We start from the raw sequence: 25,245 nt of genomic DNA on the forward strand, positions 1-25,245 counted from the left end.
ATATAAAAAAAGAGAACTAGGCAGAATATAGACAAATCTGTATATAAGGCAGGCATATGAGAAAAGGGTATCCAGTTACCCAGTTAAGGCTATTCTTAACCTAATGCAGTCGGCTGAATAATTAAACGAATATGACCAGGTAACTAAACCAAGCTTGCTTTTCTCTGTGGTGTGAAGCGACTTAGGTACAACTAGCTCCACCTGTTTGGACCCCAAACAGACTGCCACTGACTGCCGTCTCTGGGCGGCATTAGCTGCCTCTTTTAACATGGAGGCGGCCTGACAGGGTCCTCGGTTCTCAGCATTCCAAGCCCCCTTCCGCGCACGCGCACTACCGCACCAAGCTCTCAGAACTCATTTCATCTCTCCAAAGTTCCGCGCGTTCCCCCCCACCCTACCCGCACGCGCTCGCGGGGCGGGGCTTCGTTCTGTTCCTGTCAGGTGGCAGCCTATCGCCCGCCACGCTCAAGATGGCGGCCGTCCCATGCCGGGGGAGGGTGGGGAATGAGGCGGAAGTGAAAGCGGGTAGTGTTGACAGAGAGCTATAGCTATTGAAGCGGCCTTTGCCTGCGGAGTTGCTGAGGGGGGAGAAGCGCCTTGGTGTCAGGATGATTCCGACGGAGGAGGCGTCCGCCCGGAGGAGGGAAATAGAAGAGAAGCTGAAGCAGGTGGGCGGCACCTCACTGTGCATCCCCCCCCAGCATCGTCCTCTCAGCCTCGCCCTCGTTGGGCTGAGGCGTCGGGCCCTGCTCTGCCCCCCCTTTAAAGTCTCCCCCCTCCAGCCTTCGGTTCCCCCTGCGTGGTTCACTGCCTCCCTCAGAGACCACAGGCCCAAACCCCTGCCCTTAACCTGGGACTCAGTTCCACTGAGCTCAGGGAGGCTTCCTTCCAAGTAAATACAGGAATGGGTTGTGAGTGATTCCCTAAAACCAAGTGGGGGTAGGGAGGTGGGAGGGAAAGCCCACTACAAGGTAAGATTGCCACTTGTTTACTGTACTTCCCCTGTAAACTGCCTTTGTGACACCCTGAAATACAACTATTAAAGCCTTTCTTGGTGCTCTAAATGAAGGGAAAATCTTCCCCTGTTAATTGTTTTCTGTGCTTAGCGGCACAAATAAGCCTGGCTGTTTTGTTTCTTTGTGTCCTTTACACATTGTCCCAATAACTGGGTGGCTTCCAATAATAAAAAAAAAAGGCAAGACAGGATCGCAACACTAAGGAACTGATGCAGCAGAAAACCAGACAAAAACGAGTGCAACCGAGTTTGCAGCAGCACCAAATTATTGCAGACATTTAAAGTCCAAGAATACTACAAAGATGTAAAAATCAGAAAATGGTATTAAGGCTAAGAAGGTTGACAAGCCAGCATTTTCGTGTTGCACGAACGTGCTCCAAAATGTTTAGAGGTAGTCCCAAGATCCAGGAGTACAGCCTTCCCCAGCACCCTTGACAAGAGAGTGTTTCTCTAAAGCTCTGTGGTTCAGAGAGCGTTGTGCCAAATTGGAAATGCCTTAAAATACCATGAAAAGGTATATTGGTTAAAGCTGCTTTTTAAAATTTTGTTTAAATTCATACCCAAATCTTGAAAAATTTACATTAAAACATATAAAAGCAACACCCTGTTACCATTTTCCAAGTCTGCTAAGCATCTAGAAAAGTAGTTCAAGAGCCAGAGTAATGGGTTGTGTCTTTCCTCCTCTCTTGCAATGACAGGAAGAAGAAACATTATCTTTCATTAGAGATAGTTTAGAAAAAAGTGACCAGCTCACAAAAAACATGGTAAGTTTGCATAACATGCATTTTATTTTAAAGTGGAGCATAAATATATTATAGGGCAATCCTATGTGTGTATGTACTGGGAAGTAAGTCCTACTGAATTCAATGGATCTTATTCCCGAGTAAATGTGCCGTACATTGCAGTCCTAATACATGTTAACTGAGAAATAAGCTGCATTGAGTTAAATGGAACTTAACTCCCAAGTAAGTGTGCATAAAGATTGCAGTGTAAATCTCAGTTTATGTTGTGTTTCACTTGATGGAACTGCAAACTAAAATACAGCAATGCAGGTGGTTATTGTTGAAGGAAATGGACCCCACTGTGTACATGAAATATCTCTGGTTTTGTTTTTTAGGTTTCCATTCTCTCATCTTTTGAAAGCCGTCTGATGAAGCTGGAGAATTCAATAATCCCTGTACATAAGCAGACTGAGAATCTTCAGCGCCTGCAGGAGAACGTTGAGAAGACATTGTTCTGTTTGGATCACGTTATAAGTTATTACCATGTAGCAAAAGACACAGAGAAAATTATAAGGGAAGGGTGAGTTGAGTTTCAGGACCCTCAATATCTTTGTGAGGTCTGTTCTTTTTTTCAGTGTCAGTCTCTTCACCTGTCTTTTACCACCTTGAATAATCTAATTAATTTTAAGAATGGTGGTTGAATTACAGAAGGTAACTGGAGATAGGCATTTTAAGTTATAAGAAACATGGGATCCCCTTTTATTAGGAAAATAAACCTGACAGTGGTTATGAGCAGGCTTTCCCCAGTTGTCCCATTGGTTTTAGAATAATATCTCTGAGGAGGTACATCAGAGCACACCCCTTTCAGGTTTCAGGGGATGAAAATTCAAGGCACAACTGTTAAATATCACCTTTCTGGTCCAATATAAATTGTGATCTTTTGAAAGCACTCTGCTGTTTTTTGCATGCATTTATTATTGTAGATTTCATCACAGAACCATAGAGTTGGAAGGGACCCTAAGGGGCATCTAGCCCAAACACTTGCATTGCAGGAATCTCAGCTAAGCATCCGTGGCAGATAACCATCCAACCTCTGCTTAAAAACCTCCAGTGAGGGAGAGTCCACCACCTTCCAAGGGTGTCCGTTCCATTGTAGAGCATTAAACATCAGATGAATTGTTTTATATTATTTCGTGTTGGTTTAAAGCACATAGAGCAGAGCATAAAGAGGGCTAAAATATATAAATAAGGTCTTGTTGTTGGAGCATAGTGAAGTGACAGCCTGTTTTTTCCCCCATTGAGGACTTCAGATAAAGGCAGTTATTTACCCTTTGCCTAAAAATATCCCTACCACTTGTCTAGGCCAGTGTCTCAAAGAAAACTGTTCTACGGAAGCTGGTGACCTGGCACCTAATGACAAATCATAGGTCAAAAGGTTGTTCATTTGGGCTGTAATGTATGCCAGCTATCCTTGTAACTTACATACTTTGATTCCATCAGTGATGGCAGACTTTCCTGTTGGGAAGAAAAATTACAGGGTATTATTATTATTATTATTATTATTATTATTCTCTGGGAGAAAATGGTAAGCCAGCTTCATAGGGATTTTATGGTAAGCAGTTGCCTCTTCATGTAGCTTTGTTGTTGAACCAGATGTATTTTTAATTGCAGCCCTACAGGAAGATTGGAGGAGTATTTGGCCTGCATGGCTAAAATTCAGAAGGCTGTGGAGTATTTCCAAGACAACAATCCTGACAGCCCAGAGCTTAATAGAGTGGTATGTAAAGCAGTTGCACACAGGACTACTGACTACAGATTCATCTCTCTTCAGAGCTCTCCTTGCTTTTTCCATTTAGGCTTTGCTCCATTTGGAAGCAAATATCAACACATCATAATTTCTCTGAAGATAGTTATCCAGAATGACATATGAGCACACCTACATTTTGTTTTTGAGCTTTTCTCAGAGAAGCAGCCTCTGCAGAAGCCCCAAATTGTCTGTGTTTAAACCCTGTGTTTAAAAAAGAAACATGCACAAAAATGTTTTGATACAGGAACTTATAAAATAGAAAATGGTGCTCACTTGGTATTTCCCTTCTCCTTTACAGAGCGATTTATGCCAAATATTAAAAATGGATTTTGAGCAGATGATTTTAAAGTGGGGGGAAATACTGTATAGTACTGCTGGGAATCAGAAGTGGGGAATTCAGGCATTGTGGCCATTGTGAGAACAGGATACTGGGCTAAGATGGGCCATTGGCCACTGGCCATTGGCCTGATCCAGCAAACTTTTTTTGAAAAAGTTCTTATGCCAAATCTCTAGCTTAGGAGGTGAAAGAGCTATCTGGTAGTCCTGCAGGTGTGTCTTCTGAAAGGAAAACAGACATATTTGGGTGCAAATGCACTGTGCAGAAGCCGAACAGTGCTGTTTTACCACCTTAAAACCAATAGTTCATACAGCTAATCTTTTTCATATATGTTATTCCAACCAGAAATTGTTGTTCGAGAAGGGGAAGGAGTCTCTGGAGTCTGAATTTCGTAGCCTTATGGCACGACACTCTAAACCAGTTCCACCAATCCTTATCCTGGATCTCATCACTTTGGATGATGAAATGGAATTGCAGGAAGATGTGACATTAGAACACCTCCCTGAGAGTGTTCTGCAGGACATTGTCCGTATTTCTGGTTGGCTGGTGGAGTATGGGAGGAACCAAGGTAAGTCGTGAAGTGATTAGTTGTCTTTCTTTTTCTTTCTTTTAAGCTTCAGGCAGTCAGCTAAGACCTCCTTATTTTGCTAAGCTTTCAGTGTGGTTTAAAGTTTGGTCTTGCTGTTTTTATGCTGAATTAATTTTCTTCTCTTCTTGAGTTTATTAAATGAAATTGATCTGAATAGTTTGGACAGCCTTACTGCATTTCGTGCATTTTAAGACATCAGCAGTGGTTGAGGTTACATTCTTCTTTAATACTTGAATTAGTTGTTGTCACCTCATTTATGATACATGAACATATTCTGATATTTGTTTCCCCAACTGATCCTGTTAGCTTTGCATATTCCATGCAACTCCCAGGATTCTGTGGGGGAAACCCTGACTGTCAGAGTGGTATAAATGTTCTTCAAATGTATGGTGTGGTTTGTCTGAGCCCCAGTTCAGGCATAATGCAAAGCCCAAGGATCATGGCTCCTGCTCATGAGCGAAGTGGAAGTAAACCATGAACCTTGGCTTACCAGGACATGCAAATCAATACCACTGTGTGGCACAAATCTTCAAAGCCCTTATTTTAAAGTGACTAAATTTGCATGTATTATAAAACTTGTCAACCCAATACTTAAGATCAATTATGGCTTATGCAGCAAAGGTGCATTTTTAGAAAACCAATTTGTGTGTAGTAGGCAAAGATGTACAGCTGGACACCCCTGCCCTGGGTCTCATCTGTTGTTTTTCATCTGTAATTCTACTGTGTGCACTTGTGCACTGAGCCTGGAATAGGCTCATTGATTTTTTTTTCACTTCACTAGTCCGCAACCTTTGAAATCCCCTGGGTGTCTGTTTTTTGTCTGCCTTCTGAGCAGAGGATGGTTATTTTTGTGGTGATATTGCCAGTAGATGCAGGCTAATATGGAATAGAAAATGAAAACATATCCTCTGTCCTGCATAAAACTCCACGTGGAACATTTTGTGTGCCAGCTTTTAAAAACGATGCTAAGCATTAAAAAATGTTTTGGAGTTCATCATGTTCATCTATTCTACACAATCTTGTTGTAATCCTTATAATGACCCTGTTTGATATATTATTATTATTATTATTATTATTATTATTAACATTAACATTAATATTATTACCATCATTATATTGAGAATGAAAGAATGAGAAAGGGTAGTAGTCTATTGCCTACACAAATTCAGAAAGGTCAGTTTACTTCTAAGGTGTTCCTGCTTCTATAAAAATTAACTGTTAGCTACTATTCTGAAATTCCTACTGTGAAACTCTAATTGCCCTTTGTGATTATTACAGTAATGTATTATTATAGTACTATGTGTATAGTATGTATACTCTATTAGTTACTATAACCCTAATCTATGAAGCTCTCTTGTAGTCTGAACTAAGCCCTGTGGGCACCAGCTGTATGACATGGTTTTTCTTGTGGTGCAGGATTTAACTGGCTGTGTGAGGAGGAGCATCTGTCTGCAGGAGCCCAGAGAGGAAGCCTAAAGAGGGAGCACAGAACGGGGTCTTACACCAGCATAGCCTCTAGGGAGAGCACTGTAGGGCGAGAATTAGAACCCAACCGTAGTAAGTGTAGGAAGCTTAGATTTAGAAAGCATCTGGGAGTGATATAGAATACAAAACTACTTTCATGTGCACTTTCATGTGCTACTTTCATAACTTTTTTTACAAAGTAACTAGTAGAAGTGGTCCAAGTTTACTATAGTAGTAATATGTTGTTGTTTTTTAACATATTGGTGTTAAAATATTTCTAACAACAACTAATGCAATTTTCGAACAAGTTTGCTTTGTTTTCCTTTTTTCAGCAGGATTTTTTATTAACTTAGTATCTACTGGCTAAGCCTCACATTCATAAGAATAAACCTTAAGATGCACCAGACATGCATTTTGATGTACTGATGAGGTTTCTTTTAAAATCAAGTTTATTTCACTTAATACAAAATAAGCAAGTTTTATCTGAACACGGAATATAAAATTTATAATTCAAATTTATGGATTATACTGTTTGAAGATTGGCATTCGTTTTTCCATTAAGCAAGAAATGCTGTCAAATTTTTAACGAAATTATTCTTTGATTCCCTTCTGTCACGATAGCTTTGATAATATCAAATGTGGTTTGGAACAAAAAAACCAACTGCTGATGCACACTACTTTAAGTGCATGTATATTTCTTCCTAGACTTCATGAATGTTTACTATCAGATCCGTTCCAGCCAGTTGGATCGTTCTATCAAAGGACTGAAGGAGCATTTCCGGAAAAATAGTTCTTCCTCGGGAGTCCCATATTCCCCTGCCATTCAGAACAAGAGGAAGGACACACCAACTAAAAAGCCCATCAAAAGACCAGGTTAGTCCAAAGTGTTACATGCCAGTTCCTTGGATTTGTTCTGGAAGCTCCAGGCTTCATAGTCTTGCTTTTTAATCAGTCTGTTCATCTGATGGAGTTCTCTTTGTCTTGTGATGTTTGTTTTTCATTGGGTATTTTCATTTTGGTTGGATGCCTACATAAATTTCCAGGTTGCTGTGAAGAGCCCCTTAAATAAAAGCTGCATTGTGTTCTTTTCTTTCTTTTTTTAATGAAATGGTTATAAGGAAAGTGATTTATGGAGGACCCAGCGTTCCCTGGGCCACTTCCAAGACTTTGAGATGCCCATCATATTTCACTGGCCCCAGCAGACATGCTTGCAGATACAGCAAGCATTTTAACACACTCTATGAATCTAGACGGAAGATCTGTGAATCTAGACAGAAGATTTTTGTACTGTGTTCCTTGAACCATCAGTCTCAGCAAGAGTGCCTAGGTCTCATTGGGGGCAGATGGGCTCTGCTGTTGTCATTAGTATGAAAAAGCTAGAGTCTGTTATAATTCCTCCATTGTCACAGGCTGTGCTAGCTGAAGAAAATTGCTTTTTTGGCAAATATTCATGCACATATTGCTCAAGTGTAGATGCTAGAGTGATTTCCTTCATGGAACTCCTCACTGCCCACTGTTGGTGATGTGGAGCCTCAATAAAATTGCAAAATAAATATCCCTTTGCTGAACTTTCACCCACAGCAAGTACTGTGTGGAGCAAAGGGCTTAATTTTAAGGGTTCCTTGATTACTGCAGTTGCTGTAAGTATTTAAAAGATTCTCACACCAAGAGTTATTTTAAATCTCCTGAGTGCTGGCTCTTTGTTAAGATTTTCTTGCTATTTGACTGCTCTAGGCTGTTGGTCTTTACATCATGGGCATAGCCAAGGTGGGGTGGCAAGGGGGGCATCTGCCCGCCTAGATCAAATAAAACAATAGAAATACTTGATTAACTGAGCAGTCACGTTGGTTCTGCCCCCCCCAACAAAGTCCTGCCCCCCTAACAAAAATCCTGACTACGCCCATGCTTTACATACAAGTGTAGAGTGTAGCTGTTTTATTGATTAAAAATGATAACTATCTGAAAGAGAAAACAATGTTTAAGGAGGTAGGTATTTTATACCAGCTTCACCTTCTGTTTATCCAGATCAGTTCAAAGCATTGCGTAGTGTGTCTGGGGAAAAAGATAATAATTTTACTGGATGAAACTAAGAACTATAAATGTTCTCCCAATCTATAGAAATAATAGACAAGTAGGAGATTTGTAGAACAGTCAGAGATTGAGTTATGAGGCATTACAATAGCATGTTATAATTGTTCTATGTCTTTGTTTTTGTTTTTATAATCCTTATGTGAATGACAGTCCTCATCCCAGGTAAAGTGTGTGTTCTGTGTGTCTCTTCTGCAGCTTGACAGACCTTAACTAAACATCTATGTGCTAAGATGCCATTGCAGACCTATTACTAGTGCTAGCAAAGTCTGTGCTTGGGTTTTTTCAAGGGGATATTTGCCTATGGAGGGGCATAGTTACAATGCCCTGGAGTTCTTCCTGAAAGCTGACTGTGCTAAGAGAGAAGCTGAGGAGGTTTGGGGTCAGATTTTTAAATTAAAGCCAGGTCCACTGTCCATGTGTACATATACATTGACTAGACTATCAGACATTTTACCTCTCAGTAAGATGGAAGCAAATGATGTTTTTGTTTTTCCAACCCTGAGACTAAAACTGCTGTTTTGTCTGAGACATACCACTTTATCTGGTGTGTAAGGCAGTAGATGCAGTGAAGTCATCCTTGTCTGACTGCCTCTGATATTTCCAAACCAGTGGGTTGCTACAGTTGTGTGAAGTGTAGGGACAATTCAGTGGACCACACGAGACTAATTAACATCCTTAAATAATTTTGTCATGTGTGCTACCCATTTGCCTACAGCACCTATAATGCCAAACTGAATGAAACACGTATTTCTGACATGCTGGATGTGCTCGGTCTGCTAGCTTTCTCAGTTGGTGATTAACTAGAAATCTGGAAAATGATCAATCCCAACTAACAGTGTGTGTTTGAAACAGACCTTCAGAGAAGCAAATCTTAAAACATAATGACAGATAATTGTGCTATATAATTATTTGGCAGATACTGAATCACTCAGTCTTATTCCCAAAACTATTCAGCTTTCAAGGGCAGCTCTTCACGTGACATTCTAATGTCTCTCTCAAAATTGTCGCTCTTGGTTTCTTTTGTCGGAATGTAATCATCCCTTATTTTGTCTCTTATCTGTCTTGAATGATGGGCAAAGAAGCAACTGTTCCATTTTCTGTGCTGCTGCTTGAAAAAATCATGTTCACTCCACCACCCCCAGCCAATGTTTAGCTTCTAGTTAGTGTTCCATGGCTCTAATGGAAGGGTATCTCTGTACTACATGCCTATTTTAACCCCATACATTGAATGAGTTAAAACCTTGCCCCTCCCTCCTGAAAAAAGAGAAAAGTCTCATGGAGCAGGTATCATGAGCTGGGAGAATATGTGCTACGAAAGTGTTATATTCATGGATGTAAATGATAGAGCCCCACCAAAGTGTAACTGAACTTGAGGAGAGCTTGTCTTCTCAGTATATGGATGTCAACCCTTTTACGCTGTTGCTCCCCCCCCCATCCGCCCCAATATCTCTACATCATTCCAGAGAAAATCTTGCAGTAGTTTTTAATGCAAAGAAATTACAAGGGGGCATGCTCAGTGATTCCTTGGGACTTCTTAAATGGATCACTAATTTATCGACTTAGGAGAGATGCCATCATGATGTTTAGACACATTTTTGCTTCATAATAGGAACAAAGCTGATAGTTTGGTCCTGAGCAAAGTGGGGGGCGGCTTTCTGCTGTGGAGTGACTTTTAATAAAAGTCTTTGAAGCCATTGCACTAACAGAATTATTTATGTTGAAAATATGTCTCTTCATGGGGAAAGGACCTAAAGTTCCCTCACCACTATGCTACAAGTAACCTAGATGTCTCCAAGTCCACCCCCCACCCCCCAATACAAGAACCACTGGGTTACTGACTTCCCGAATGCTTGCAAGGAGATAATGTTTTGAGGACAGCTGTGTAAGCCTAGAAGTAACAGCCTGTTTCTCCTCTCTCGGCTTGATCACTGCCTCTACCTTGAATGTGATGCCTTCATTAGTAACCGGCATGCTGTCCCACTTGGTTCAAAAGTGCCTAATCGGGAGAAATAAACCTAGAACAAAAGCAGTTGGTTTCCAATAGAATCCATCAAGGCCTAATTAGGATGCTAAGTACTCTGTTCTCCAGTAGCACTGATTTAATACCCAGAAGCACTTGGTATGTCTGGAGGTAAATATGGCTAATTGTTCTTATGCAAATCAGAGGAAGACAGTGAGCCAAGGTCCCTTATCTGTAGAGAGTATGGAAGACTTAACTTTGTAGTTTTGCATAGGGGATAGCTCATACTGATGCTTGCTGAATACATAGTAGCTAGAGTCATATTTACATTCTCAACAAAAATAAGAGTGCTAATTTCAATTATGCACCAGCTCTTCAGAGCCTAGTGATGTTTTGCATAATCAGTGGTAAGGCTCAAAAAATGTAGCATGGGTAACCTAATTCTAGGAATTCAGGAAGCATGGGTCAATTGCACAGTTCAGAAAGCTTAAGAATGGCTTCATACATTTGCAGGGAAAAGGGCTTTTTAAAGTTCAATATTTATTAAATTTACACCCCACTTTTCCTCCCACAGGAGCCCTGGGTGGCCTGTGCCTCATTTAGCAATACTTGCTGACTGCTAGCATTGCTTTCAGACACAAGGCATGTAACAATTAGGCATGTGCACACCCGTTTATGATCTTGTACTGCTCCACTTTAATAATACAGAATTTGAGCAAAATTTAAAATTTGTTGTTCTTTGCAAGCACTTGGAAGATAACTTGATCTGGCTTTCTTAATGCAATGATTGGTCTCATGATTTATTGCAAAAGCATTATCTTAATTGGAACTGTCCCTTGTAAATGAAGTTCAGTGTTTACAGCATTGTTGCAAGTTGGCTAATATAGAGTGCCTGTGATGATTGCAAGCCATTTGTGGTTTTCTAAAATGTTTTAAAATATACTCTATAGGTTTAGTCAATAAACCTCAGCGCAGATTCTGCAGTATTAATGTTCTTGCTGTTAACCAGTTTTAAATATCTGGCAGGTGGAGAACAGCTTACTGTATCTTCTGCCCTGCTGTCGTTATCCTACCATATGATGGCATTTGATAAATAATGCAACTATAATAATATTGTCACAATGACAACTTTTGAGGAGAGATTTCTGCTGCCTTAGTTCTTTCCCTGAATACAATTCCACACATTCAAAGCTAAACTTGCCTTCTTTGACGTATACTGCATTTGTATGCCCACAAAGTTTTAGGCAAATTGTTAAGTCAAATATTCTCTTGTTTCAGAAAAGTGCATTCCATTGATACAAGGTGTGCTTAGCATAAATAGAAACATAAAGGCTCGCAGTAGTGGCAAGGGTACTTCTTTCACCATTATTTTGTTACAGCACATAAAGTGCAATTGTACCATGATATCTGCTCTAAGTGGGGTACACAGTATTTGCAGTATTTTTAATCAGCAATAGGGCATATAATATCACATCTCCATTAGATTATGGGTGCTGGGGTTGGCTTGTTTGTGTGTGCATTGTAAGCAAAAGTGAAAGGTATTCTTAGTGATATATTACATAGTTTGTCCATTTTTACCATCATTGGAAAGGTTATAAAGCACTTTATACCTTTCCAGATTTGTTTTTTCTGCGTCTGTGTCTAGAGTGTTGTTTGTCTGATGTCGAAAGCATTGCTTGCACTCTGGGTGTATATATACCAGGGAGGGCGGGGGTTATGCCTATCTGCGCTCTTGATTCTGTTGGTATGTTTTGTTGCATGTTCACTAATACATTCTCATGTAAAACTGAGGTTTGTTTGTGGACTGACATTTTAACGCTTTCTCTTGTGCTTTTTTCAGTGTTTCTTAGTTGCAGCATCCTGCTTCAGCTACAGTTTAATGCTTTCTTCGTTTTTTTTGTTTTACAAAAACGTTCAATTTTTGTGATGTATTTCATTTGCATTTATTCAGAAGTAGAGTCCTAGGGGCTGGGGAGGGGCACAGCTTGACTTTTTGTCCTTTCATTTTGCAGCTAGGCAAGGGGGCTGGAGCAGATCTGAGCTGTGCTGTTAGCTTCTGCCTTCTATTTTCTACAGCTCTCGTGGATGCTTACCCTGTTCTGTAAAGACTTAGCTTTCTCTTTACTTTACCTTTTTTGTCTGTCCATGGTGAGAATGCTCAGAATAACACACAGTCTGTAACTACTTTTGTGGCCAGCTGTTCCTGCGCACAAGGCCGTGGGTATGCCTTATGTGGCCATTGGGGGCAGGCATTCCCTGTGGAATGTGGTACCTGCTGTGAAGCCTTGGGGTGCTTGGCTGTCATTTGTGACTTACATTTGTGCTGCTTCTGCTAGACTGGTAGGGGATTGGGAAAGAATTTCCAGGATTCAGTATATGGTGGTCTCTAGCACAGAGTCATGTGCCTCTCTGTGCATCTCCCTACCAGTTATCCTCGATATTCTTCCCTCATTTCATAATAGCAGAAAAATATCCAAAATCTTCTGCTCCCACATGCAGTATTGGAAACTATGTGAATTGATTTGGTTTGACTTCAGGCATTAAGTGCAATGTGGTTGATGCAAACAAAAAACAAAACAGAAAACAAAACTAAACCGCAATATTTTTGTGTGGCATGGTCTTTCTTGTTTGTAAATGGTAGCCTTGTGGGAAAATGGCAGACCATGCTTGTGCTCACAGACCTCATGGGAGGTGCTCTAACCTGATGCAATCCAACTGATGCAAGCAGTTGCTGCTTACATTATTATTATTAAATAATATTTAATAGCAGCAGCAATCCGTTATTAGTTTTAAGATTCTTAATGTCCTGTTTCTCAAGATTCAGAGCAGCTGACAAGGTAATAAAAACAATAAAGCCATCACAAAAATTAATAAAAACAAAACAGATAGAAAGGATAAAACAATTAAAGCAAAAGAAGTCATCCAAGACTACGAATTAACAGAAACAACAGAAAATGAGGATTAACCCTCAACAGAGCAAGAATCCTCAGCTTTCCCACAAAAGCTTCCCTGAAAAGCCACATATAGATGGGATGGTGATTTAAAATTAAAGAAGGGACAAGGCTATCTTCCACAGTTTAGGCCCTGACCCTTGTATACACCTGCTTAACCTTAGCTGGTTGGGAAACTCAGGCAGGACCTCTGACTATGAGAGTGCACAGGGCTCTGCGTGGAACTCACACTGCAAAGAAATGGTCCTCCCCTTGTGGTGCTCATGCAGCATCTGTAATAAGCGAAGCCATTTAGGGCTTTATCCACTAGTACCTTGAATTGGGTCTGGTGGCACACGGTCCCATCAGGCTGCCCAACATGCCAACCTAGCAGCTGCATTCTTCACTAACTGCAGCTTCTGGACCATTTTCAAGGCAAGCGCCACTTAGAGCACACTGCAGTAGTTCTTCAGTCTCCCTAAGGGGATTGGTGGCAGTATTAAAGGGCACATAACTGGGCATTCCTGAGTCTGTGTATGTGTATATGCAGAGCATTCTCACTGTTGGCCAGCACTGCCATGCTAGGTTTGGTTGGCAAGGCACTGGTGGAGGGTTGCTTTGTGTTTTGTTTCTCTCTCATTCATTTCCAAGGTCTCTTTGTCTCTCCTCTCTTGTGGCTCTGGTGACAGGCACGATCCGTAAGGCTCAGAATCTTCTGAAACAGTATTCTCAGCAATGTCTAGATGGGAAAAAGGGGGCCTCTAACCTCATTCCTATGGAAGGTAATCGCTTCTCTCACTTTTCACTCTTGAAGGGGGGCGTCTAACTTGGGTATTGGCCTTTCTTCCGCCTTCAAGGCTTCTGTTAGTCTTTAGCCCCACTGCCCTATACAATGAGGTTGCTCAATAAATATCCTGGCTTCTTGTGTCTTTGGGACACAAAAACTGCACAAAGAGCAAAGAGACCAATACAAAAAGATAGGGCAGCAGTGCTCTAAAGGGCAGCAATGCTCTAAAGAGTTGCAGGCCACATAAATTTAGAGAGGTCCAATCTGTGATGCAGTTTGACTGGCTAACAGAAGTTCTGTTGTAGCTTGGTGTGACCTTTTCTCTCCATGATCTATCCTTGTTCACTTCATCTGGAAAGGTAGCAGCCCTTTCAACCTTGATCAAATTGGAATCGTTAATTCAAAGTACAATGCCTTGCTGTCTCTAAATGAATTTTAGGGACTACATTTAGAAACAAAGGCAGAATAACGGTGGCGCTTGCTTTTAACTATGAACCATGCATTATGCCATATTCTTGATCATGTTTGAAACTGCTACTACTGCTATGGTATTGGAAAAGGGGGTCGTAGACCGGGTTGCCAGGAAAACACTTGTAAATGTCTGAGACAAGCAAATAAAACCTGAAGAGACAAGCACTGTGATGGCCTGGATAAACCACTCCTTCTGTTAATGCCCGCTGACATCTCGCTAGGTCATGAGCATGATTTACGAGTTAAACACCTTTCCGACACCCTGAGTGACAAGCATGGGCCAGCTGCTGGTAAGTACCATATTAAAACTTAAGCTGGCTAATTTAATACTTTTATTTTTAGTGTTTCTTGAGGTATTCTCTTAGGACAGTTCCAGGTGAATTTCCTCTCCCACCCCAAATCGGAGTATCTGACTTTTTCAAGCCGCACCGGATTGTGCTGATCTCTGCTAGTCTGAAAGACAACATGGACACAAGAAGGGTTGACATGGATGGATCCGTCCAAAAGAGTGGTCGCAGCACAAAGCTCCTATACTTGCTGGGACCTCTTTCCTTTAGCACTCTTCTCCACAACCCCCGAATACAGTTTAATCTTATAGTGCTAAGCCACTCATATGAGAGATGACTGTCTAGGCTGTTCTTTCCCATTTATTCAAGATTTCAGTTCAGTAGAACTTGTCCCTGGTATTTTTACGCATAATTATCTCTGCTGTGCAAGTTCTCCAAACATCCATCTTCAACTGAATGGTGGGTGGGTGGGTGTATCTCCTCAGTGGACATAAAACTGAGCAGATTATATGATGTCACAGGGACAGTAGCAAGATATAAGAAGAAATGGAACAAAATAACATCGTATTGGCTAATGTCTTCAAAACCCCTATTTTAATAGTATTTGCGAGCATTTCTTTTTAAACCTGAGTTGCAACTTTCCTCAGAATTGTAGAATACCTTCACATGCTCTGGTGATAGGTGTGTATAATGGCAAAATAGATGTGTCAGCTTCTCCCCACATCATAGCAGACATCATGGCACAAGGGTTTTGTAATATATTGGATACCTATTCCATTATTCAAGACAGAAGAATTGGCTTCTGGGGGTAGATCTTGTAGAAATAATGGGGGAAAGAAGCCAATAGGAAATCCAGTAGCATCATGGGGAGAGGCACTGTTCCAAGAAGAGAGACGTGGAATATGTTCCTGGCCCACTGAGGGCCTTATTCTGCTAATTTTGGCATCAAGAACTTATTGACATTATTTATTCATTTAAAAGCATTTTTGTCTCACTCTCAGCTGAAAGATAGCATGTTGGAGGTATACTGATGTCTTGTGGCATTAGGGTTTTTTAAAGGCATTACCCTAGTTTTATCAGCTAAAGTATTTTTTTTATGTTCCTGTACTTTGTTGGGCATAAATGTTTTAGGAATGGAATGTGCTACTAAATTAAGGCAAGGCAAGCCCTTCCTTTTGTATCAATGATGCTGTTGCAAATAGGATAGATCCTTTCTAGGATGGAATTCTTTAGGAGAAATTCTGTTTCACAAAGGCACATGTCAATCAACACTAGAGACTGTTGTACAAATTTAAGATGCTTTTAAAGTGTGAGTGAATGTGTTGAATCATTCACATTTGGGCTCCCCTTAAATGCTTGCGCTTAGCTGCTTAAAACATTGTATCCTGTCAAGAAGAACATGAAATATTCACCTCCGACCCCTAGATGCACCCTGTGGGCTGGCATGTAACAAAATTTGGGTTATTTGTATAGTTTGAAGTCAGTGGTGCTAGACACAAACTGCTCCACTACAAATGAAAATATATGCTAATATTATCAGGTTGCCACAGGAAACTGACATCTTCTACGCTTGTGCAATCCCTACAGGGAGAGATGACATGTTGGACATGGAGATTGATGCTTACATCCACTGCGTTAGCGCCTTCATCCAACTGGCCCAAAGCGAGTATCAGCTACTGACAGAAATCATCCCCGAACACCACCAGAAGAAGACATTTGACTCCCTCATCCAGGTCTCCTTGAAACTTAACATGGTTCCTTCCTTTTGTGGAAAAAGCCCATTTCTCTAATTCACCCAGGATTTGTTTTGCTGTAGGAGTCTTTAGACAACCTGATGATAGAGGGGGACAACATTGTCTCTGCAGCCCGAAAGGCCATCATACGTCATGATTACTCAGCTGTGCTGACTATCTTCCCCATCCTAAGGCACTTGAAGCAGACGAAGCCAGAATTTGATCAGGTTTTGCAGGTAACTGCCTATCAGTAAAACTCACTGCAGTATTGCAAAGCAAGGTCATGTACAATCGGGATGCAGGATCCAGTTATTCGTAGCAGGATCAGGACTCCAGACAGGATTTTGTAACAGTTGAGAACTGGTAGGGTGAAGGCCAATTCACAACACAGATGTCTCTTCTCCTTTGGGAATTGCACTAGCTGCCTGTATGCAGCCCAGGACCCAAATATTTAAAGGAACACATCTCCCAATTTATGGTAGCCCGTGCTGTGTGATCAGAGGGAAGAGGCCCTGCTTGTGGTTCCACCTGTGAATGAGGTACATTCAGTAATGGCACAAAACAGGGCCCTATCTGCTGTAGCTCCTCCTGACTGTGAAACTCAACTGTCCCCCTCATTGGTGACGTTCTGATGCCAGCTTAAGGAGTTTTATTCATTCATGCATTTGAGAGATAGTCAGAAGTGTGGGCCACATAGACAGACTTTTGTGGAGTTAATTAGGTTTTCTGCTGCATGTATTGCTTTTAACAATGCTTTTAGAAATTTCATTGTATTTTACATGTTTTATGGGAATGTGTGTTGTAAACCCTTCTGGGGTCTGGCTAGATGAAGAATGGTTATAAATAAAAATAATAAGATTTCTAGAAACCAAGTGAAAGAGAAGTAGCTGGGACTGAAGCACAAATGTCCATTTAAGACTAGCAGGCTTGTTCCCTCTTTCAAGAGCCAGAAGAGCCATAACTCTGCAGTAGAGCATCTCCTTTGCAGGTTCAATCCCTAGCCTCTACAGGTATGGTAGGGAAAGACTCCTGCCTGAAACCCTGGAGGGCGGATGCCAATCAGTGCAGACTATCCTGAACTAGATTGGCCAACAGTCTGACTTGGTAGAAGGCAGATTCCTATGTTCCGATGAACGCACACCAGGCCTGGCAGTGTGTTCCGCAGGGAAACTTGAGTTTTACCTGCTGCTAACAAAGCTTGTGATCGTTTTCTTAGCACCAGCAAAATTGTGAGTGATACACTCTGTGTTCAGTAGATGATAGTAGCTGACACACACACACACACACACACACACACACACTTAAAATTGGAGTTGTCTCATGTCCTGTGCTGGATATTTCAGGGCACTGCAGCCAGCACTAAGAACAAACTGCCCAGCCTCATAACCTCAATGGAAACCACAGGAGCCAAGGCTCTGGAAGATTTCGCAGACAACATCAAGGTAATGGCTGCCTTTCTGCTGTTTATCTATTTAGTAATCCACAGTAGTGCAGGAAATCCATGCAAATGTTCCATTAATTATGTTTAGGTGTACTGTAAAATCTTGGAAGTTATAATGGGAGGAGAGGGGGGAAAGCAACTTCCCTTCCTGGAATTTAAAATGTGCATTTATAACTAACTTGATTTTGATGTAGTTTCTTTAACAGGCAGCATTGACAATCAAATGAGGGGAGTCCACATAAAGTTTTGTAAATGTTCGCAGATCTTTTAGCAGAGAGAGGGAGAGAGAAGTGGTTATGGAGGGATCAAATAGAATGACAGTGGCATCTGCTTAAAATCTATTTTTGTCCACGCATCTTTTTTACAGTGACCAGTAGATGGTGCCCTTGACCCGTAGGGCTGTAGAAGTAGTTAGGTGGTTCAGGAAATATAACTGCATAATAACAAGAATGGGGTAGTTCTATGGAGTGCACATTTTTATCCATCTTATCAAATATTCTTTGGGGTTTTTTCCTCCCTAGAACAATCCAGACAAGGAGTACAACATGCCAAAAGATGGGACAGTTCATGAACTCACCAGCAATGTATGTGAAGCAATTCAGAATGTCCCTTGGTAAAACCAGCTCCATGACTTCATCCTTGTTTTCTGTTTTTCTTTGTTGCATAAGGGTAATATTCTTGTTGAACCAGGAGAAATGGCATGTTTTAAACTTGGGCTTCCATAACTGACAGTGTCTGGGGTTAAAGGAAATTGATTGATATTAGGCCGAGCTCATCCGTGTGATGCCCATAGCTGCAGTGGCATCCTTCAGACCTTCCCCTGACATCTACAAAAGCTCGGAGCCTCTGCCCACTGACTTCTTTGTCATGATCTTCCTGAGATAATGTGTGCTCAAACCTTGGAGCACTTTTCAGGCACAGAAAGGGTGTGCATTACAGTCTGGCAGGCAATTTGGAGCCTCGCAATTGGGTGACCTGGTATAAAATAGTAGATGCCTTACACTCTGCCCTTGCCAGCTCATCAGAGGAGTGCCTTCTGCTTGCTGTGCTTCAGACTCCAGATTCCAGCTTCAAAAATAAAATGTCCTTGAGATCTCTGGGCTGGCTGATGCATCCTATGAGTGGCCAGTGTCAGCCACAACTCTCACCTATTGCCACCAGGTCTCATCTTCAAGCAATGACCTCCCCCTCCCTTCGCTTGCAACCTCCATGATCTTTGAAATTAATTACCATAGATTATGCATTCTTCCAGGATAATTATAGGTATAATTATAGATAATTATAGTTTTCATAAGAATGTCTTTCTGTTTCTTTTTCTTCACAAAGTGGAGAATAACAAATTGATTATTAAAAAAACACATGTATTCCTTCTTTTTACAGGCCATTCTCTTCCTGCAGCAGTTGCTGGATTTTCAGGAAACTGCAGGTGCCATGCTAGCATCCCAAGGTACTCACACACAGCTCCCTGGATACAAGAAACAACTTCCTTGCACTAATAAAGTCATTTCCTTTGCTTGCCTTGCAGTAAAACCTCCTTAACAAGGGTACAGTTTACGCCTCACCTCATCGCCTGTCTAGCTTTATCTGGCACAGCAAAAAAACAAAAACAACCCGCAGCCATCTAAGTAGTTATAAGAGATTCTAAGAGAGATGCCTCTGGTTTTTCACATTAGTTTGTTAGTCTGCTGCTAGTTCTATAATCCTTGAAGAGTGAATTTTGAGATAGCCTTTCATCTCCTAAGATAGGTAGCTTTCAGTGAGAATCATGTTGGAATATTGTTATCGCCACATGAACAAGTTGTTAACTGGTTTTGTGGCTAAGTCGTAATAATAGGGAATAGTCATATGTTTCTGGGTCAGTTTCTGTTGGTGGAAGACAATGTAAACTTTTGAAATTCGGAGAGTTGTTGATTTTGGCAGAATTAGAAGCTAAGACCCTGGTTTTTAATATGTGTACTTAAGATGTCACATCTGAAACCCAGGGTATATAAAACTGTAGTTGACAATAATTTAGCAATATATGTTTTTGCCTCAGCATTATGAAATGTTTATGTTCCTAGGCATATATAGGTTAGGCAGTGGTGTATCACTATAAGCCAATTAAATCTCCTCTATGGTTGTTTTTGTTTGAAAAAGAGGTGAGGCCATTTTAAGGATTATAACGTTTAAAGGGGACACCAGTTTGTCCAGTGAGGTCCATGCTAAGGAGGTTTAACTAAGCAAACTGCACCTTGCATGTGCTGTCCATCATCTGTCCTTTAACAGGTGCCTGTATAATACTCAAAACAGGATCCATTTCTGTGGCTGACTCACCAAAATCCCTTCCGCGTGCTCCTTTGCCCGCTTAAATTGGTAATGGGCAAAGACAGTTGTGGAGCCAACTCTTTCATGGGCCAAAGGAGTGGCAGTTTATTACCAGTAGAGATAGCTGCAATTCCTTTTTGTGTCTTTTGATCAGGAAAACATAACAGTGACTGAGATTATAGCAGCTGCCCAAGCAGTAAACAGCTTTGGACATATAAAGAAGTTTTTTAAAAGTCCTAATGGTTAGCAGAATGTGTCTCTGCTAACCTGGCCAATTATTAGGTTTGGGGCTTAATTGCAAGATTTCTTTTGCAGGGTCTGATTGCTTATATTGTCATTGATGTAAAGCAAAATGTAGTAGATAAAGAGCTGGGGATTTTGTTGCTAATTTGAGACCCAGTCAAAGGCTAACCTTGACTGCACAAATGTAAAAGAGTCACAGTGACCTTCATTTTTCAAGGAAGTTTAAAAGTTTCATGAGTGGGTGCCTGTGATCTCAAGTAGTTGCTTCTTTGGGCCACCTCTTCAGGATTCAGAATGCATATTTATCTTGTGTTTTGAGTCCTGTCAGGTAAGGGAAAGGGGCAGATAAATGATTTGCAGGGAAACCATTATGCACACACCCCCGGCAAAAAAAAACACCCTTATGGATCTAATTACAGTTATTCAGCTTCTCTCATCAAAGAAAAGGAGTTAGGGGACAAGAGCTGTACTATAATGGCAGGTTCAGGCATAGTTATAAACAGTGGCTTATTATTACTTGCATGAGCCTTTGGTTCATGCACTTATGGCTTTCCTCCTCTGGCACAATCACAACTAGAAGACTGGGAGCTTTCTGTGCCAATTTCAATTAATCACAGTCTAGTATTGTATTCAAACCCTAAGCTGTAGATTATCTTAACAATGGTTAGTTAAAACAAACCAGCTTCATAAATTATGATCTGAAGTTGGCTTGTTTCAGCTAATCAAAGTTAAAGCTAATCACTGTTTGTCTGCAATTAGTTTGAAATGGAAGTAAACTTCTAAACTCTTCTTCCTAGCTATGCCAGGCATGAGGAGGAGCACACAACCCAGAGGCTTGCTGCAGCTCATTCCTGCAACAATAAGATATGCTTTTTTATTGCACCCAAATAAGATGATAGATAACAACCCCTTCCGCAAATGATTAGCATTTTTCCCACAGACTTGAGTGCGATTTTCAATTAACCTTTTATTAGTATGCAAGTTGTGACATTCTTCACCTGTAAAGACATGTAGTGAATCTAGGTTGCAAGCCTATGCGTGCTTGTTTCAGAAGCAAGCCCTTCTGAAACAGTGAGACTGAAATGAGACCAGGGAGATGTAGGTTCAAATCCCCACTGAGCCATGAAGCACACTAGATAACCTTGGAATTGTGTAGGGAAAGGAAGCAGAAGCCACTATCTGTGCCCACTAAAACCCAACAGAGGCCTTCCTTCCTTCCTTTTTGAGTCTACAGCTGCTGTTGTCACATTATTGTGATTGCAGTTTTTGAAAAATCTATGCCCATCAAGGCTGGAAACCCCTGTTTTCAATGGAAGCTGAGATTTTTTGGGAAGTCAGAAGCCCTTCTGCATGGTGCACTGAATATAAGCAGCCTTGGCTATAAGTGGTCTCCTTAGAAGGAATGGCATATAAGCCGCCTACTAGAAACAGAGGTTTCCTCGGTTCCTGACACATCCATGCTCTAAAAAGGAGTGGCTCCTGCCTGCTGAACCCATGTAATGCTCTGTGTTGGTATCTTCTGCTTGGTTCTTGAAAGTATGGTTGTCTCTAACGTGTCTTTTTGCACTTTGCATTTCTTCCTTTCTCTTTTTTTCTTCCTATCCTTTTTATCTCTACTCTGCCTTAAATTTTATAGTTCTTGGGGACACATACAATATTCCTTTAGATCCCAGAGGTAAGCAGCAGGTGGTACTTGTACTACCCACATGCATACATAATACTACCTCTTTTTTTTGCACCTGGTTACATATTTCTGCTTGTCTTTAATTGCACCCGTTAAAAAAACATGTCTTGTTTCATTTATCAGAAAATGTCAGAATGCAGAGGTGGTTCTCCACCCCACCCCCAAAAAGCTTATAACTTGTATGTGGATGCAGCAGCTCATTTTCAAGGAGGTTCAATGTCTGTAAAGCGGTAAATAGCTATCTGTGGTTCTTGATGGTGGCAACAGACCACTCACTTTTGATCTAAGGAGTGTGTCTATAACTCTAATAGGCAAGCTATGAAAACACACATACACACTGATGCCCCAACAGCTAGTAGGGATGCGGGTGGTGCTGTGGTCTAAACCACTGAGCCTCTTGGGCTTGCCGATCGGGAGGTCAGCGGTTCGAATTCCTGCGACGGAGTGACCTGCTGTTGCTCTGTCCCAGCTCCTGTCAACCAAGCAGTTCGAAAGCATGCCAGTGCAAGCAGATAAATAGGTACCACTGTGGCAGGAAGGTAAAAAACATTTGTGTGCGCTCTGGTTTATGTCATGGTGTTCTGTTGTGCCAGAAGTGGTTTAGTCATGCTGGCCACATGACCTGAAAAGCTGTCTGTGGACAAACGCTGGCTCCCTCAGCCTGAAAGCGAGATGAGCGCTGCAACCCCATAGTTGCCTTTGACTGGACTTAACCATCCAGGGGTCCTTTACCTTTACCTTTTTCCTGCCCCAACAGCTGTTTTTTCTTAAGACAATCAACTCCAGGAGACTGGGATTTGAAGCTGGAAAGCCCATTTTACTCCAAACTGAATGACACCCCCCCCCATTGTTTCGCTTCTCATTATGCACCTTCCTTTGCAAACACACAGCTGGGACAACATGAGATGGGAAAAAGGAGCAGCTAGGCAGGGGAAAGTAGCAATGGGAGAATGGTGACCGGGGAAAGGGTTAATTACCCTTCCTGTATTTCTCTCTTCAATAACCTCCTTCAAGCTATTTTTGAACTGGCAATTAAGACTTTGTTACAGTGGTACCTCGAGTTAAGTACTTAATTCGTTCCGGAGTCTGTTCTTAACCTGAAACTGTTCTTAACCTGAAGCACCACTTTAGCTAATGGGGACTCTTGCTGCCACCGGAGCACGATTTCTGTTCTCATCCTGAAGCAAAGTTCTTAACCCGAGGTACTATTTCTGGGTTAGCGGAGTCTGTAACCTGAAGCGTATGTAACCTGAGGTACCACTGTATATATATTTGCATACAACACACAGGCTCAGTTTCCACATAGCAGTAACCCAAATCATGGCTTAGTGTGAACATGTAGCTTCCCAGAGAGGAGAGGAGGTTGTAGCCACTACATTCCTCTCCTGGTCCTGCTGCTGCCATGCTCTCTGGGGGAATCAACATGAAGTGAAGGTAAAATCCAGGCATGCTCAAGGTAAGCCTCTTGGAGGAAAGGTGCCTGTATCCCTCCCCCAGGAGCAGGTAACACACAGTGTACCTGTCCTCGTGCAACAGTAAGCAAACAGGGCCTGTGAAGGGGCACTTCACCTGTTGCCAACTTCTCCCTTGAGAAATAGCAGCATAAGATGTTAGGCAATATCAGGTGAGCCACTTCAGCTGGAAGAACATGTTCTACATAGAATGAGCCCTTGTAGGCCACATCACTAGCATCTGCCTATAAGCCAGCTAATAAGTACAAAGCCTGGGAGTTGCTTGCAGGCCAAAGACTTGGACGAGTGCAGTGAAACAGGCTCAGCCCTAGACCCACCATTGGCAAAACTCTTGTCCCCTTCTTCTGCTGGCCTTGGAACATCACCAAGAAGTCATATGTGGTTTCGGTATCGGTTGGCTCTGCCAGTATGAAAAGTTCACATACACTTCAAATAAAGTTGAGCCAGCTGACGGCTTCTCATCAAATTTAACACAGTTTCAGAAACAAGTACAGCACTGCTTAAAAGTAAGTTGGTCATATTCACAACAATCCCACAGAATATACACTGCTAAGGTTCCAATGAAAATCATGTTTGCGTTCATACAAGCAAAACCTTTTGATAACCTGCCTTGTTTATATAACAGAAAGCTTGGCTGTTTCCTTCTAACCTATAAAGTGTCACCCGAATCTTGCTGAAGTCAAACAATTGCTTGCATTAATATGAAATGTTAGCACAGTTTTTTGTGGTTTACCAAAACAATGTTTTGTTTTTATCCTAAAGAGAATATCTGAGACAAACATATTTTTGGGGTGGGGGGGTGGGGGGGAATGTTTATAACCAGTATCTTTTCTCTGTAACGGCCTTCACTATATCTGAACTTAATAAGATTATGCTAAAGTAATTCATAAGGTTGTATAAGCCTAAGGTGACAAAGGTTCGGGCTGAATGTAGCTCTATTCTCCATTGCATAAAATGAGCAAGGGTAAATTTAGACCAGCCTTCCCAGCCTTGTGCCCTCCAGATGTTTTGGACTAGCATCCCCAGTCAGCATGGCTAGGGGTTTTGGGATTTGTAGTCCAAAACCATCTGGAGGGTACTAGGTTAGAGTGAAACTGATCTAGTCTAGAGTTGAAGCAAAGCTGCTGTTTCCATCTCATAGTACACCCAAGATTAAAGTTTTGTCTGAATTTATAGAAGTAGAATGCTGCTTGAGTAGGAGACAAAGTAGCCATATAAAGAAATATAATAATTGATTTAATGTTTGCTGCCTTTCAGAGACCAGCTCTTCAGCCAGTAGCTACAGTTCTGAATTCAGTAGACGGCTGCTCAGCACCTACATCTGTAAGTAACTCTTCACCACTTTGCTACCTTCTTCCTTCTCACAGCCTCCAAACTATGGCTATGATTGGCCCATTTGAATTTAAAACATGTTGCTGAGTCCCAGCAGTCCCTACATTCAGCTGAGGCTGAGACTGATGCCAACCAGTTGTACAGAAAGGATTTCCCACCCCACCCCCACCCCCATCCCCGTTTACCTGCAGCCATGCTGGGCTGCAATTGCTGCTCCTGCCAAAACAGTAAGCAATATATGAAATGTAGATTAGTTCCCTGTTTCAAGGAAAATAAAATATAAAAGATGGCATTTTAAAAATGTGTGGTGTTTTTTTGTTAATTAAGGCTGCATTCAAACTGTTGCACCTTTCTGTAGATATCTTATGGGTTTATGTAGTTTCCAGTATATGTCGTTGGTGTATTAAGAGTGCACCTTTATAACACATTGCAAAGGGCACATAGCAAGGGCACTGCTGCAATCTTGCACAACAAATATGATTTAAAAACAAACAAATCTTGGACTTTTTTTCCATAAGAAAAATGATGAGAATGATGGCAGTGGATAGTTCAGAATAATAAACATCCTATAAACTG

At 41.4% G+C, this 25,245-nt stretch overlaps 1 protein-coding gene across 19 annotated transcripts in view; it reads left to right on the top strand.

Annotated features, from left to right (window-relative positions):
* Nucleotides 1–433: 433 nt before the first annotated feature.
* EXOC7 (exocyst complex component 7) overlaps nt 434–25,245 on the top strand; it is a 32,309-nt gene continuing 7,497 nt past the window's right edge. Inside the window, exons 1-17 of one of the 19 annotated variants that reach the window (XM_083597863.1) lie at nt 434–668; nt 1,714–1,779; nt 2,133–2,317; nt 3,409–3,514; nt 4,227–4,449; nt 5,887–6,027; nt 6,640–6,807; nt 8,176–8,187; nt 13,605–13,697; nt 14,395–14,463; nt 16,048–16,193; nt 16,277–16,429; nt 17,537–17,635; nt 18,156–18,218; nt 19,015–19,081; nt 21,818–21,856; nt 24,595–24,660. In XM_083597863.1, the coding sequence (XP_083453989.1) occupies nt 609–668; nt 1,714–1,779; nt 2,133–2,317; nt 3,409–3,514; nt 4,227–4,449; nt 5,887–6,027; nt 6,640–6,807; nt 8,176–8,187; nt 13,605–13,697; nt 14,395–14,463; nt 16,048–16,193; nt 16,277–16,429; nt 17,537–17,635; nt 18,156–18,218; nt 19,015–19,081; nt 21,818–21,856; nt 24,595–24,660 (1,756 nt within the window). In that variant the 5' untranslated portion in view covers nt 434–608. The remainder of the gene's footprint in view (nt 669–1,713; nt 1,780–2,132; nt 2,318–3,408; nt 3,515–4,226; nt 4,450–5,886; nt 6,028–6,639; nt 6,808–8,175; nt 8,188–13,604; nt 13,698–14,394; nt 14,464–16,047; nt 16,194–16,276; nt 16,430–17,536; nt 17,636–18,155; nt 18,219–19,014; nt 19,082–21,817; nt 21,857–24,594; nt 24,661–25,245) is intronic. The other 18 variants (XM_083597874.1, XM_083597875.1, XM_083597876.1 and 15 more) reach the window with 18 other exon arrangements.

This window comes from Podarcis filfolensis (assembly GCF_964270895.1).
Source record: "Podarcis filfolensis genome assembly, chromosome: 2".
In the NCBI taxonomy this organism is placed as follows: domain Eukaryota; kingdom Metazoa; phylum Chordata; class Lepidosauria; order Squamata; family Lacertidae; genus Podarcis; species Podarcis filfolensis.